At 35.9% G+C, this 14,932-nt stretch overlaps 1 protein-coding gene across 1 annotated transcript; it reads right to left on the minus strand.

Moving 5' to 3' along the window:
* Positions 1–9,227: 9,227 nt before the first annotated feature.
* LOC18602713 (putative auxin efflux carrier component 1d) lies at positions 9,228–11,779 on the minus strand. The gene is made up of 5 exons (XM_007034280.3): positions 10,648–11,779; positions 10,334–10,550; positions 10,152–10,237; positions 9,794–10,028; positions 9,228–9,697 (listed from the first exon to the last, which is right to left on the minus strand). The coding sequence occupies exons 1-5, from the start codon at positions 11,405–11,407 to the stop codon at positions 9,631–9,633; spliced, it is 1,365 nt and encodes a 454-aa protein (XP_007034342.2). The 5' UTR covers positions 11,408–11,779; the 3' UTR covers positions 9,228–9,630.
* Between the last annotated feature and the right edge of the window lie 3,153 nt (positions 11,780–14,932).

Here is a 14,932-nt window from a genome sequence, read left to right on the forward strand (position 1 = left end):
TTTTTGTTTTATTCATTTTATAGAAAATATTGCTTTAAGGTCTTAACTACATTTGACCACGTGAATGACAAAATAGATGACAATGGTGGATCTCATTTATGTTATGACTTGGCTAGTTTGAAAGTTTAATTTTTGGATGACACAATTCGTTAGGAGCCATGGAACTTAGGTTGGTTGGTTACTTTGCTCAAAAGAAGAATAAACAAGGTTAGCTACTCACTAGGCTTGGTGCACAAGCCTTGAATCAGTGGACTTGTGGTCAATAGAAACATTTTTATTTTTTCAAATAAGAAAACAACAAAAATGTCAGATTGAGTGTCATCCAAGCAACAGCATAAAAAATTTAGGTTCCAGAAACTTCAGAGTTTGCTCCCCCTTGTACCTTGCCAACCCAACTTGCCAAGGTTGGTGTGGTTGGCACTCCTTTCCAATGCGGTATCATTAAATCTCGTAATTTTTCATTTTTGCAGCATATAATACATTTTCTTGTCCTTTTTTGATATTATCATTCAGCTACTTTTGTAATTGTTGGACATCCCTTAGCATGATGTGCTGCATTTTAACTGTGCGTGTCTTGTGTAGGATGGGAATACAGTTGCTTATAAGTTTGGGCGCAATATCAAGTTAAGCAAGCTCCTCCATTCTTACTGTCAAAAGAAGCAAGGGGACTATCGGACGGTGCGATTTGTTCATGGAGGTCGTCATGTGCTAGGGCAACATACGGCAGATAAGCTATTATATAATTAATGAACATAAACTCTCTTCTAGTACATAATTTTACTTTGTTATAAAATTTAAGTGTTCATCTGTCCTCAGTATGCTACCTCTCTGGTGTAGCTCAAATAGGCTTTCTTAGGTACAAAATTTTTTTTGTTAAGGTCCTTTTGCTATTCCTTTTTGGTGCATTTGGAGAAGAATAAAGAGGGAGGAAAAAAGGAAAATCTTACAGTCGATTTCTCTTATGCCTCAAAAGAGAGTTAACAAACGTTACATCACAGTTGGGTGATTGACGTACCCTTTAATTTGATTGTTACTTGGGCTCGTTTCTATTTGTTATTTGCCTTATAAGATTTTGTTAGGTACATCAAAAGGCTTTAACTCCTCAAAGGATAATGAGTGACGTGGAGGTTGGGTTCAAAATTTTCTTTTCACCCCATTAGTGTCAAATTCCATCCTTACCACCACAATTGCACCAAGCAAGTATGTTTCATGTGACATCGTCTAAAGTTCTTTATTAATGTTCCCTAGAATGAATTATAATATTAAAATAATATCTTAAATAATGTTAATCAAAATTGGTCCAATTTTGACCTGTAAAGTTATTTCATTACTTTATAGTCAATAAATATGATAGTCATTTATTTAACATTGAGAACTGTCATGTTTTAATTTATGAAAAGTTAATTCTATACTTGATTTTGCAAAATAGATATATATATATATATAATTTCTTATTGCAAAATTTACCTTAAACATTGTTGGGAGAGTGTGATTTGGATGATTGGTTCATTCAATTTAAGGAGACCTTATTTGTTAAAGAAGACCTTGACTTGCCAACAGACAGGTCTACCGGGCGCGGCTACCCTGTTCGTGTTTTTTTTCATAGCTGATCTGCAAAACCTTTGAATTTCTCAAATTTATCCCGTTCGTACTTTTAGATATGTAATGCGATTCTTGTTAAGTTCATCAACTAGATCAGGCAGCTTGTTTATTTGCATGGTCAATGTCATCAGAGCTCTTTGATTTAGCCATAAAGAAACTGCAATTTAGTCGACAAGTTATGATAAATGTCTTAAATCTTGTAATCTTTTAATTGTTGTATTGAGAATTCCACATCTTTCACTTGACCCGTTACTTCTTCAATTGATGGAAAAATAATTAAAATCAATCCCAAAAGTGCTTTCTTTGGAAATTTAGAAAAAAAGTCTTCAACATGATGGTGAATTCGACTGATATTCTACATATGCCAGCAAAATGTATTATCCCTCGTCTCCATGCAAACTACACGATTGATCACTTGGGAACATATTGTGAGTCAATAACATGGGCAAAGAAGCTCCGCTTATCATGATGCATACCTGGGAGGAAAAAGAACTATAAGAAACCAAAACACTGGATGCATATGACAAATGATATTAAAAGAAATCAAATTTGCTGGAAAAACATGTGGTTTCCATCATCATAAAATTAAATCATTATTTGTTTAATATAATCAAAATTTAAATGATATAAAAACATCAATGTATCCAACAATAATCTAATCTAAGAAAATGAAAGGAAGCCCTGCCTACATTTAGGTATGGAAGAAAAACAAGAAAGAAATCAATTGATAATTGAATCTAGAAAGCTTTAGCAACTCTTCTACAGGGATCCATTGCATATGTCTGCAAACACCTTCATCTTCAAGTACTGCAATATTGAACTTCATCAATTTCCTACTCTCATTCCATCACGAGCCATAAGAATTTGGTGAAACCAAAGTCTCCATATATGTTATTGCTCGAGACCATTGCCGTATACCATCCACTTTTAGTCTTTTAAATGTGCCTATCACTGATCATACAATTCAAATTTTCTTGGCATTCTACCCATTGCAAAGATAGGCACAGTTGTGCTGTAAGTAATGAGGATTTCGCCATTTTTCATAATGCATGTTGGCACCAAATTATGTGGATATTGCAATGTTACGGAATCATAATTGTCATGAACTTTATCCAATTTTGTTTGTCCCTCTATTGCATCATTATTAAGTGGTGGTAAAGCCTCAAACTTCTCCAATATCAAATCAAATCCAAGAATACTAAAAATATCTAAAATTGAACAACCTTCTCGACCTTGTTGAGAGTTAGGTAAACATATCACATTCCAATAAAAGATCCCATCAACAAGAGTCCCTGACATTGAATTTTTGAGAAAGATTCTAGAAGGATGGAAGCCTTGAATTCTTTACCAAGTATGATAGATATCAATGGGTATTTCTGATATATGTAACTTATCTACCCTATCTATAACATGAACAAATCTTATGATTTTGCAGTCATTAGTAGAGTGATCATAGCCAAATTTGAAGGTGTCTCGCATATTGTTATTTAAAGGGCAAAAAAAGGGTAGTTCTTTAAACTCTCTTACAAGATTTTCTCTGGACACAGCTAGGCATAACAAGCCGTTGCAAGAACAAGTTCATGACACCTCTTCTCTAGATATATCAAGAGGGGGAAATCAAGCCTTGACAGTACTGTTTCCTCCTATGCTTCGTAATTCATTGATTTAAAAGAATAAGTAGAAGAGCTCCTTGATCAAAGAGAATATGGATTGGGGAATATAAGTCGCTGCATTTTATTGGATTCACTTTCTTTAACATGATTGATGTGCGTCTTGATGAAGCAAGAGCTTGTAGGTAAAGTGCTCAAGGATTTGGAAAGAAATCGAAATCGCACTGTAGATTTACGTGGAAGCCTAGCCATTATTTCAATGATTAGATCATCACTAAGTTGTACCTTTCTCTTCTGCTTCTTCATCATTGACGCCATTCTCTGCTTCTGAACAAATTGCAGTTGCAAATTGCCAAGTTTCAGCTTCTTTTGATTTTGGGAGTGGGGATAGCATCCATATACGTTACCAATATTTATAAGATAAGATTCAAACCTTGTAGAAGCCGAGCAATGGTGGATGCAAGAGGTCTTCTTTGTTTAACACAACCTGGATTACTCTGGAGTCCAACTCAACTTAAACTTGCTAATTTCTTTTCTTAGTTTTTTTATTTCATTTGAAATAAAAATCAATCTTCTTGGAGTTTCAACTAGGAGAAAGACTTACATTATTAGATTAAACGTAGAATTTCTAATAATAATATTTTTAAGTATTTTTGTATTATGAAAACCGTTTAGTAGTACGTTATTAAAAATTAATTATTGAATATAATTTTATTAAATTTTTATCAATAAAGATTTTTTATTTTAGTAAGATGTATTTGTAAATATTTTTTATTTATTACTTACGTACTCTCTAAGTGTACAAAACTTAAAATATTATTTTAAATTAATACAATAAAAATTTTTTTCGTATAAAAAAATTATTCTTTTAAGTTTGATAAATATTATTTTGATTTTAATTTAAAATGTTAAAAAATGTGAAGGAAGATAATATGCCCGGTGAAGGGCTCACCAGAGAATATCAACCATTGTAATTGGCGTGATGGCCATGATTCAAAGGAGCGCATGGAAGCTCACCAGAAAGCACCCCACTGTAGGCTTCCCCATCATCAAAAGCATATTTCCTAAAACCAGTGTGTGATTCTGTCCATAGGTGTTGAAAGTGACAGACTCAATCAATTTGGAAAGTCTTCTGAAGTCAAACTGATTCAGTCTGACTTTGCAGGCCAAGTATCAGTGTCCATATCTTTTCTGTAAGGTGAAGATCTTCCTTCGTACTTCTTGGTTTCTTCAAACACGAAACAAAGCAAAATGCCACCCTATTCTACTTGCTTCTTTAAATGCCCATCTCCTCTTTCACAACTATTATCTCTCTCTGCTTCCTACGTTTTCTCTCTTTTCTGCATTTTGCAACGTTTTCGGCCTCCTGGGATTCTAGTCTTCCTGAAGGAAAATGTCCCGGCCCAGTGGTCAAGCCAGTAACAGTGCTGACGGTCAACCTGAGAGTATCAACATTACCGTAAAGGGTCAGGTGCACTTCTTGCCCCTTTCTTCCTTTTATGTCGTGTTTTCTTTTAGAATTCATTTTTTTTGTCTCATTATTTTTTTGAAAACCCGTAACACTTGATTTTACCTGTTACATGAAAATTTATCCTGGAGTGAGTGAATGCGATCTCTGTTGGATCATTCAGTATAATATTAGATCATCAAAACTGTTCCCTGCTATGGGTTTCTCAGTGCGTTTGTAATGCCGACATTGCACGCTGGCTCAGCATCCATCTCACAATGGTCAAACAAAGATGTACACCTAGTTAGACATAAACTGATTAGTGATTTATTTGTTAGAGAAAATGAAAATTTTCAGCAAGTCGTTTCATGATCACGGAGAGCTGGTTTTTTAAATTAAATGTATTTGAACCAATGCATCAAGTCCCAGTAATTATGTAATTTGAGGAAGTTGAATGGAGTGAATTTATGGGATCTGATGATAAAGCTAGGGGCAAATTTATGACAGCCTACATTGCTCCAATAAGGAAAAATGTGGGATATTATGAACAACTTGGGTGGCTGGAATACATAAGCTTGATGATATGAAAAGCAGGTGAGTTCTATATGGTCTACTGCTTGTGGAAAATCAGGGTAATAACTTAGCATGATGAAGGTGTGGAGAGCTTGCAAAAGATAGAATTGTTTAATATGGTTGTTGTATCTGTTTTGAGGGAATATAGCAATGGGTGTCCTCATGGTGGCACAAGCACATCATTTCGTGAGGGGTTTCAACTGTTAGTTATAGTGAAGCTCTCTCAAGACAATGGTGATGAAGACTAAGTAGTTTAGGGATCAGAACTCCAGCTGCTATAAGATCAAGAAGACTCAGTTTCTCTAGTGTCAGATCAGATGCTTTTATATGGTCTGAGCTATATTCATATTGTAAAATACCTTCAAGTGAATGGCATAAGCATCATGTAGCTCTATTGATTTATTTGAATTTCACAATGATGAAAGCGTTCTTTTTGCTGGACAGCATCTGCAGAGTCCTAGTAAATTGAGCTTTAATGAGTTAGTGTTAATTTACTGACTATAATATTTCATGCACTCTTTGACTGCTATAAATATATTGCCTACTTTAGTATTTCATCAAATATCAGCAAAGTATAAGTCTTTATCAACTTAATAGTATTGTGTTATTAATCTACAGCTTGTTTTTAATTCCTTGAATGATTTAATAAGTCATTAACCTAATAGATAACCTAATCCTAAATCTGATTGACAAAAAGATTACAGAAAGTTTAGGATCTCAAAAATTAATGGAGTATTGTTTTATTTATTTTATAGAAAATATTGCTTTAAGATGCTTAACTACATTTGAGCACGTGAATGGCAAAATAGTTCACAATGGTGGATCTCATTTATGTTATGACTTGCCTTTCTAGTTTGAATTTGAATTATGGGTTGACACAACTAATTAGGAGCCATTGAACTGAGGTTGGCTACTCACTTTACTTAAAATAAGAAAAAACAAGGTTGGCTACTCACCAGGCTTGGTGCACAAGCCTTGATTCAATGGATTTGTAGTCAATGGAAACATTTTTATTTTGTCAAATAAGAAAACATCACAAATGTCAGATTGAGTGTCACTAAGCAAATAACATAAAAAATTTTGGTTCCAGAAGTTTTAGAGTTTGGTCCTTTGTACCATTGCAATCCAACTTGCCAAGGTTGGAATGATTGGCACACTTTTGGAATGCAGTATCATTAAATCTCATAATATTTCTTTTTTGCAGCATATAATACATTTTCTTGTCATTTGTTGATATTATAATTCAGCTACTCTTGTAATTCTTAGACACCCTTAGCATGATATGCTGCATTTAAACTGTGTGTGTGTGTGTGTGTCTTGTGTAGGATGGGAGTACAGTGGTCTATAAGATTGGGCGCAAGATCAAGTTAAGCAAGCTCCTCCATTCTTACTGTCAAAGGAAGCAATTGGACTATCGGACAGTGCGATTTGTTCATGAAGGTCGTCATGTTCCAGGGCAACATACGGCAGACAAGGTGCCTTTTTTCTCCTCCAATCTGTTAAATGTGCTGTAAATGGAGCATTCTTCCAACAACGCATTACAATTACAAGAATCATTCACTGAACTGTTACTCAATATAAGTCTTTGGAATTTCTGATCAGGAGAATAACTTCCTAAGCAATCTCTCTCTGGGTTCAATTAAATGTTTAGGGTAATCTTGCAATCCTAAGAATCTAGTGGTTAAAGGTTTTGGAAATGAAAGGTGTGCTACGTTAGAAATTTTAGGTTTGCTCTTCTGAGATGCTGTAAATCTTCTGTGTACAAAAGATTGTCCCACAAATTTCATTAGATTCATTTTTTTTGTTTCTCTTCAATTCTCATAGCCCATCAATTATTCTTATCCAGATCTGACTTTCTCCACCGTAAGAACAGATTTTCTGTTGATGAGTTCTTGATGATTTCTGTTGTATTTTTAGGCACATGCTGGAAACTGTTCCTTAATTCGCTTGACTTTGCCTTCAGTGTTAAAGTATGTTGAACTACCTACCAGAAAAGAAAAATAATACTCCTTTTGATTTCAAATGATGTGATAAACACAGACAAGTATAGATAGAAGAAACCATTTGCTTAGGAAACTCAGCAGAGCTGGGAGGTGAATAACAGATTTAATGTCTAAATTGTTAAGATAACTATAAAAACTATTTATTTAGAGTTATGTATATATATATATATCTCAATACACAATTTAGATTTCCCTATAACTACACAGTTCTATATTATACATTTTCTCTTCTTCTAACATGGTATCATATATATAATATGAGCTTAGCTCTTTTCATCTTGAGTTTATTTTAGGCACTTCTCATATCTGAACAACTTATAGGAGTCCTTGTCAAGTGCATTGTTGTTTTCACCATTATTTAAGCAATTTTGATATTCCAGCAATTTGAACATGGTGATTATGGCTTTAAGTGTCGATCTTATTCTGTAGCTAAAATTGGAGGATGGAGCTGAAATTTTTTGCATGTTTCTTCAAACGGGAGGTGGCTTCCATATTATGCCAAAGACAACTTAATTAGGCTTTTAGCTTATTGTACAAGGTGGACTACTTTTAAGAGAACAGTATCTGACTGATGTGGCAATATGTGGGGGAAGTCTAATTAGTTTTACTATGTCGAATTTGTAATGATCAATGTTGTTCCATTTTGGATACATATTGATCCTGAACTTATGTAAAATATAAGGATGGTTGAACTCTTGTGCATCTTCCTTCAACCACTTGGACCTTTAATTATAAAGAATGTTAAGAACACAATAGTTCCATATTTCCTTTTTGACATTGATCCTGAACTGTAGGTATGTGAATGTTCAACTCTCTCTAGAGGTAAAAGGGAAAAATTGTTTGAACCTAAGTATGAAGGAAAAGGAGCTTATTTGGGAGTTTGGGTATTCATTTTTGAAATTGTCAAAAATAAATAAAAAGAAAAATACAAAGCTTTATATTAGTTTGGGTATTTCTTTTAATGTCTTGCAGGGGTCTCAGGATTGGAGGAGAGGCTTGGGCTTTAGCTTTTTAAAGAAAGGTGTGCATTAATTTGAGTAGAATTCTGGTAAATTTAGTGGCAAGCAAGCATTATGGTTGGATGTTTGACATCCTAAGTACTCGACGGATTCCATGAAATAGTCACCAAAGATACTATTCTTTCTGCATGAATCTTCTGTTCATGCGAAACCAATAATACTACTGAGTGTACGCCTGTTGTTGGGAAGAAGACATATCACGATATTGAAGCCCTTAAAAAAAGCAATGATTTTCCACTGGTGGAATTGGCAAAGAATCAAAATGACATTATTATCCTCATTCCACTGTAGGGGCGTGAGGTAAGTGGTGTCAAACAGGTCAGGCGGGCACAACTACATGGCATCGTTGGGCCCAGCACCGCCTAGCTACATTATTGAGCTGTAGCAGGGACAACCAAGCTTATCAGGTCTCGCGAGATACAAAACAAGATGGGCTCATGCTACCATTCTCTGGCCTAGCCCAACATGGCTTAAACATAGCTTATGCCTTTTGTTTTTTTAAGACTTCTCAACCAAGCTCTAGGGTCTCATTCTTTTTTTCTAAATCTGACAGGAAAGCATCATAAATGGATTAAAAAAGAAGAAAACCAGACAACTCACGAATGGCATTCAAGGACATTATGTTTGTACATATACATGTGCTCGATTGTCCATCATTCCAAAATCGTTGAGCCAAAAAGCAGATGCTTATGCTGAGGCATCTGGCACCATTAATCAGGACCCTACATGTCTTCTAATGGCCCGGACATACCCTCCCTCCTCCAGGTTTTCAGCAGGTAGCATTAAGTTTTGTTGCTCTACCGGTTTGTTTTTTTCGGAACCAGAAATCTCAATCAATTAAGTTGCCTATGCGGATTGAAATTAATATATCAAGCGCCATGGATGCAAAGAATTATTTGAGTCTATGGTAAAATACTTGATATAATTCTTAATTGGAATCATTCTGATTCAGATATATATAAAATAATATTAATTGATCATCAAAAATGAAAACTCATATCTATCTATTAATTATATTGACCATCTTCGACACAACGTGTTCATGCCCACATAAATACATCACATATATATATGACTAGAAACAGGATACATGAGCTTGAATGCATGATTATGTACCCTTCAAAAATGGATTAGGCATAGCTTAATATTTTCGTTTATTAAGAGTCAGAAACCAGTGTTGCTTCATGCCTGAGAAAACCTAAACAAAACCTACTCATGATAAAGCTTCGATATATCAACCTGTGAATGCTTGTTGACCATAAACTTGGAGCTAGCTCCTAATGAACCTTGTTTATAAGGTGCTTCTAACTTCTCCATCAGTGACCAAGACTGCTGAATTCCGCATGTTTATGTTTGGATCCTTAATTTGTGACTCATCAGATACCCAATAAAATGTAGTATAGTATTGTGATGGGCAAAGAGACTATCATTCCAAATATCACCCTGCACATATAAAAAAAGATACATGTCTCAATTATCCCCCACAGTGAGAAGGAAAGAAAAAAAAGGTACTGCATTGACATTTGTGCTGCAACTTACGCAGTGCTTAATACATCCGGATGCAAATTATACTCCCTAGAAAAAACAAAAGGGACAATCCCTTGAGGCAATGCTGCTTGTACAATAGACACCTTTAAGGTGGTGCCTCTGAGGCCTACTACAACGGATGCTATTGCCATTAGTGCCGGTCCTGTGATAAACCTAGCAAGCATCCCATACAAAGCCAGCTTCGTTCCACAGGCTATGATCCTTGGTTGCAAAGCCATGAACAATCCTTAAATATAATTAAGGAATTTCAGTTTAATTTTTGCACAACTTACAGTTTAATGGCGTTAACTATATGGTAACTATTGCGAAAGTATCCAAAAACAAGAACCAGAAGACAAATAGATCTTACCAAGGCTAAACATTGCCATTCCAAGACCTGCACTTGACAGTATTGTGACTGAATTTTCCATTATTTGAGGCTTTTTTATGTCCCATCTGTCGAAGAGAATAAAGCAAAGACAGGAAGCAATTAGTTGATAAGGCCGGAAGAGAGTGATCATCGAGAAACAAGTGATTGAGCTCTAAAATAACCTGCACGAGACTAAAGCCCAGCTTAGACCCAGTAAACTTGAATAGGAGTTAGGGTTCCTCACAAGCTTGAACCAGACTTTTCTCAATATTTTCAGGAGCATTGCTGAAGAAACAGAAGAGGGGATGCTAGAATTTTCGACATCCGCTTGTTTTTCACTTGCAACTGCCTTTCCACTGCTTTCTTCTCTTTGACCAGCTTGCACTGACTCACAAGTAGCTGTCCCATCCGGATATCAGACATCAGTACAACTTATGTGAAAGGTAAAAGAAAAATATCTGGAGTAACATGTACAGATATGGTGTTAATGACTTGCCTGGAGAAATGCAACATCCACATCTCCAAATGAATAAATGGAGCTCGTTACGCTCTCCCTCCACGGAAGCTGCAACCATGGGCTTGAACCGTTGAGATTGATCAGGTGCAATCTTGTTAACATTTTGGGCTGTTTGTTGGCTAGATGGTGTCGTGGCAATAACGTTGATGACTTCATCTTCGCTGCTGCAGTTTCCACCAACCTTTTCCGCAGTTCCCTTAAAATTCTCCTTTTCTCTCTCAGGTAAACTAAAACTACTTTCCTTGAACTTGCTAAAGACAGAAGTTCTTGTTTCTCTATATTCAAACAAAAATAGTAATAACGTATACCAGATTATGCATTGCAATACCACAACTTGAATCATTAGGTATTCCTTGTCATCCCCATACATTGATTTGAGGAGGGGAATCCCCATCACAAGGGTGTTTGGGAGAGTGGAGAGTGAGAAAAGTGTGATGGACCAGTCAAGACTCCCTGTTTTTGAGAAATTAGCCCAACAAAACAAAACTACCAATATCAAAATTTTTGAGACTCCATCGGCAGCAAGGAAAAGGAGGTCCATTTTGTAAGGATTTATCCGAGAAACAAACTCGAAGGAGAGAAGTGGAACAGCGAAGATTGCAACAAACCTGTTGATGCCAGCACATTGTTCTGGAGTGAATATGTTCCACCATTTCACAGAAGCATAAGCCAAGAACATGGTGACATAAAGTGGTACAACTGCAGTCAAAACACTGTACAAATCCTTGATGCCAATCATTGTTTTTGCTTCACTTATCTCTGCAATGTACCTTTTTTCCTTTGCATGAAGTGTGGACCGAAGGTCTTGGAGAATGAATAGCTTCAAGCTTTAATGACGATGAGGAGAAGGGAATGGAATATTTTGCTACTCTGAACGATCTCTTGCAAAGAAATAAAGAACTGGAATCTCCCTCCTCGAGATTACAGACTCCCTATCGAGTAATTACAGATTCTGAGGTTAATATAACCAGATTCTGAGATTGATACAACAAGGTTTTTGAGATACTTTTAGACTTGGAAAGGATTTTTTCACCACAATTGGACTTGGTTCAACAAGCATCTACAAGGCTAACTGGTATACTGAAGCACAAGAGATTCCTTTGCGAGCAAGCACTCTGCTTTTATCACTAAAGACAAATTCAATTTATAAAGTTAAAAAGTTACCACCAAGTGTTCTTTTTACTTGATCAAGTAGCGGTTTCAGTAAAAAGGGTGAATGGATAATTTTCAGCTCACAAAACATTCTATCTTGGATTAATTAGCTAGCTGTTTAACAGTGTTACATCAGTCTTCACTTATGAAGTCATGATCAAATGCTAGGACAATTATACAGCCTTGAATTGTCACCCTGACACCGCCGAAATAATAATACTGATGCATCCAACACGGACACGTCACCAAAAGATAAAGAGCCGGTGTAACATGTTATTCGCCATAGCCAATAGAAACAAAGTACGTATCCTGGGTAAAGGAGGCAGCCTCCATCATGTCTTCTGTTTTATGTAATGAGGTGACTTATGATGTGAGTTTGCCTGGACGCCCGAGACAGTAAAGTTTTCAAAACAGTTTGCCTTGAAGACTTTGATTCAAAGATTCAAGGAAAAGACGAAAATCCGAAATAAATGTGAAGCGAGTGCACAGATCGATTGGAACTTATGCATTTCATGCATGCAGGGTTGGTATTGAGCAAAAGCATGTGCAATTCATCGGAATGGCTCAATAAAACGCATGGCCCCAGAATGATGCTGTCTCCTCTATCTTGTTTTGTCTTCTCTTATGTCATAGTCTTTGGAATAAATGCCTACAATTTATGAGAAGGGCTTCGTAACTTTTTTTCTCTGCCAGTCAGTAGAAAACTCAATTATTTGAAGCAGAATATTTTTGGCCCCCAAAGCATGTGCAGAACAAACTTATACGGTGATCTGAATTTAATGCTGACGAGTACCTAAATTGAACTATATAATATAATTGGAAACCAAATGTGATGCAAGGAAACAACCGGAGGACTTGAAATAGTTTTATCTTGCAGCTAAGGACAAGTAGAAAACTATAGTTTTATTTTTATTCCAACAATATCTGGGAAAAGCTGTTCCAACAAAGGTGAGTTTCTGGCAAAGGAAGTTATATCATAGTAGAAAGGCTCTTAAGGGTAAAAGCTTCATAGTAGTTAGATTGGTTAAGATGTCTTGTTCCTGCTCACAGTTATCACTTTGACAAGAAGGAATACCGGATTGTATTAAAGGGAAGACCAGGGTACATAGAGAGTTGTTCACCTACGAATGGAGAATGTTAGAGATGGTATTGACACCAGAGCATCATTGAAGAGCTCATTTTGTAATAGCCAATATCCTATATAAAGTGTATATCTCAGTTGAACTCGTTGAAAGTCAAAATTCTATACCTTTTAGCATAATTCATCTTCTCTTGTACTCTTTGGGAACGAAATAAAACTATCAATCTATAGAAAACAATACAGTCAAGGGTCTATATAAGATTATAATGATACTAACAGAGAAACAATCACTGAAAAAAAAAAAGGAATATTAGCCTATAATCTTGCATTAATTACCACAAGAGAAAAGAATAAAAGAAATTAGTCTCAAAGGATCGATGACAATCTAGTTAAACCTTCAATTTTGGGTTTGCTAAATAGATCCTAGTAACATTGAGAGAGAGAACTACTATAACTTAACTACACAGAGAAGTTGAAAAAGATCATAGTAAAAAGGGTTGTTGACATGCTTCAAAAGGATATGCTCAATCAATTAGCTTCAGTTTCTTTCCAGAGGCTATGACAGATCCAAGGCCCTCATGGGCCAGCAACATTTTGTTGAAGGGTGGAGAATTGTTCAAAGGGATTCTGAACTAATGGTGCCAAAGCAAGAAGTCGACCGTTTCTGTTCTTTCGTCCTGTGTGTCAAGCTAAAGTTGTATGGAAACGGATAATATGTCCTACATACTTTCCAAGATCATCAATACAATAACCAAGGCATGGAAATGGAATCTTGTCCCAGCTGCCTCTTAAAAACAGAACAGCACCGAAAGGCATAACATTTTTCTATGGCAAGCATGCAAAAGACCAATTCTCTCTGCTTATGATCTATGTAAGGACTGTACAGCCTTAAAAACACCTAGATTTTCTTTGGCAAGAATCACCTACTAGCCATAATTTAGATTATCATTTCTCTTATTTTGGACGGTTTTCATGGTTGAATGTCATGCCTGAGGGTGATGGGGTCCTAAGTTCAAACTCAAATATGCGAAAATTGAGTTTTAGTTTTAGCAATAAAATTTAAAAGAGAAAATAATAGTTGCAGTTCCGTTTTAGGTAGATCCATTCTTTAACAGGGCCTCCAGGATGGCCATTGATTAAAAGGAAATGCTTGGGTGCGTTTGCCAGAAACGGTGAAAGGATTGAAAATTCTATAAAATATTCCCTGCCACTGATTAACCAAAGAAGAGAGAAGGCATCCTTTGAAGAATACCCCTAAATGGAGAAGTCTATGGCAGTCATATGGAATATCTTGGATCCTCCAAGAACCTGTTGCTACTGAAAATGCACAAACATTGGTTGGTGGGAAAGACTATGACATTCTCCCTTATTTCATGAGTAACAGTAATACTAAAGTTTGGTTCACTTTTTTGATAGGGAATAGCCATTCGAATGAATAAACTAATTATTGAAAATGGCAAATAGCGAAAGTACGAAATAATTATTTCCTCTCTAATGGCTTCCCTCTCTACTCCACTCAAGGAGCAGATGTAAGTAACAAAGTATAACCCCCCTGTAATCTTTACTAGGTACATGAATAATGCAGCAATACTCCCAATCTGCACGACGGTTAATTTCTTGCACTTTCTGGCAGATGGATTTAGCAAGAAAATCCCATCTGACCATTCATTAGGCAAACACAACCACTGATGGAACTCAATTCATGTTTCCTGTTTTCCTGGTTCTCCCTGTTCATTGATATATTGCACTTGGGAGAGGGAAAAAAAAAACCACAAGTTCTGCTGACACAGCTACATGATGATTGGGTGGATCTTGTTAATGCTCTACCAGATAAGAAGTGTCGCAAAATGTATGCAATGAGGAGGTTAGAACTTTTGGATTTGGTTGATAGTCTAATAGATGATGATATGGCAAAGAGAAATCAAGTGTCTAATAAAAGCGCCATGTTTTGCAGACGCTTTTGAACTGACACAGAGATTTAACAGCAGATGATTGTTTGGCTGCATAGCCGTATTTTCAGACAACCTGTTG

Source organism: Theobroma cacao, chromosome 4, assembly GCF_053813885.1.
Source record: "Theobroma cacao isolate CCN51 chromosome 4, ASM5381388v1, whole genome shotgun sequence".
NCBI lineage: Eukaryota > Viridiplantae > Streptophyta > Magnoliopsida > Malvales > Malvaceae > Theobroma > Theobroma cacao.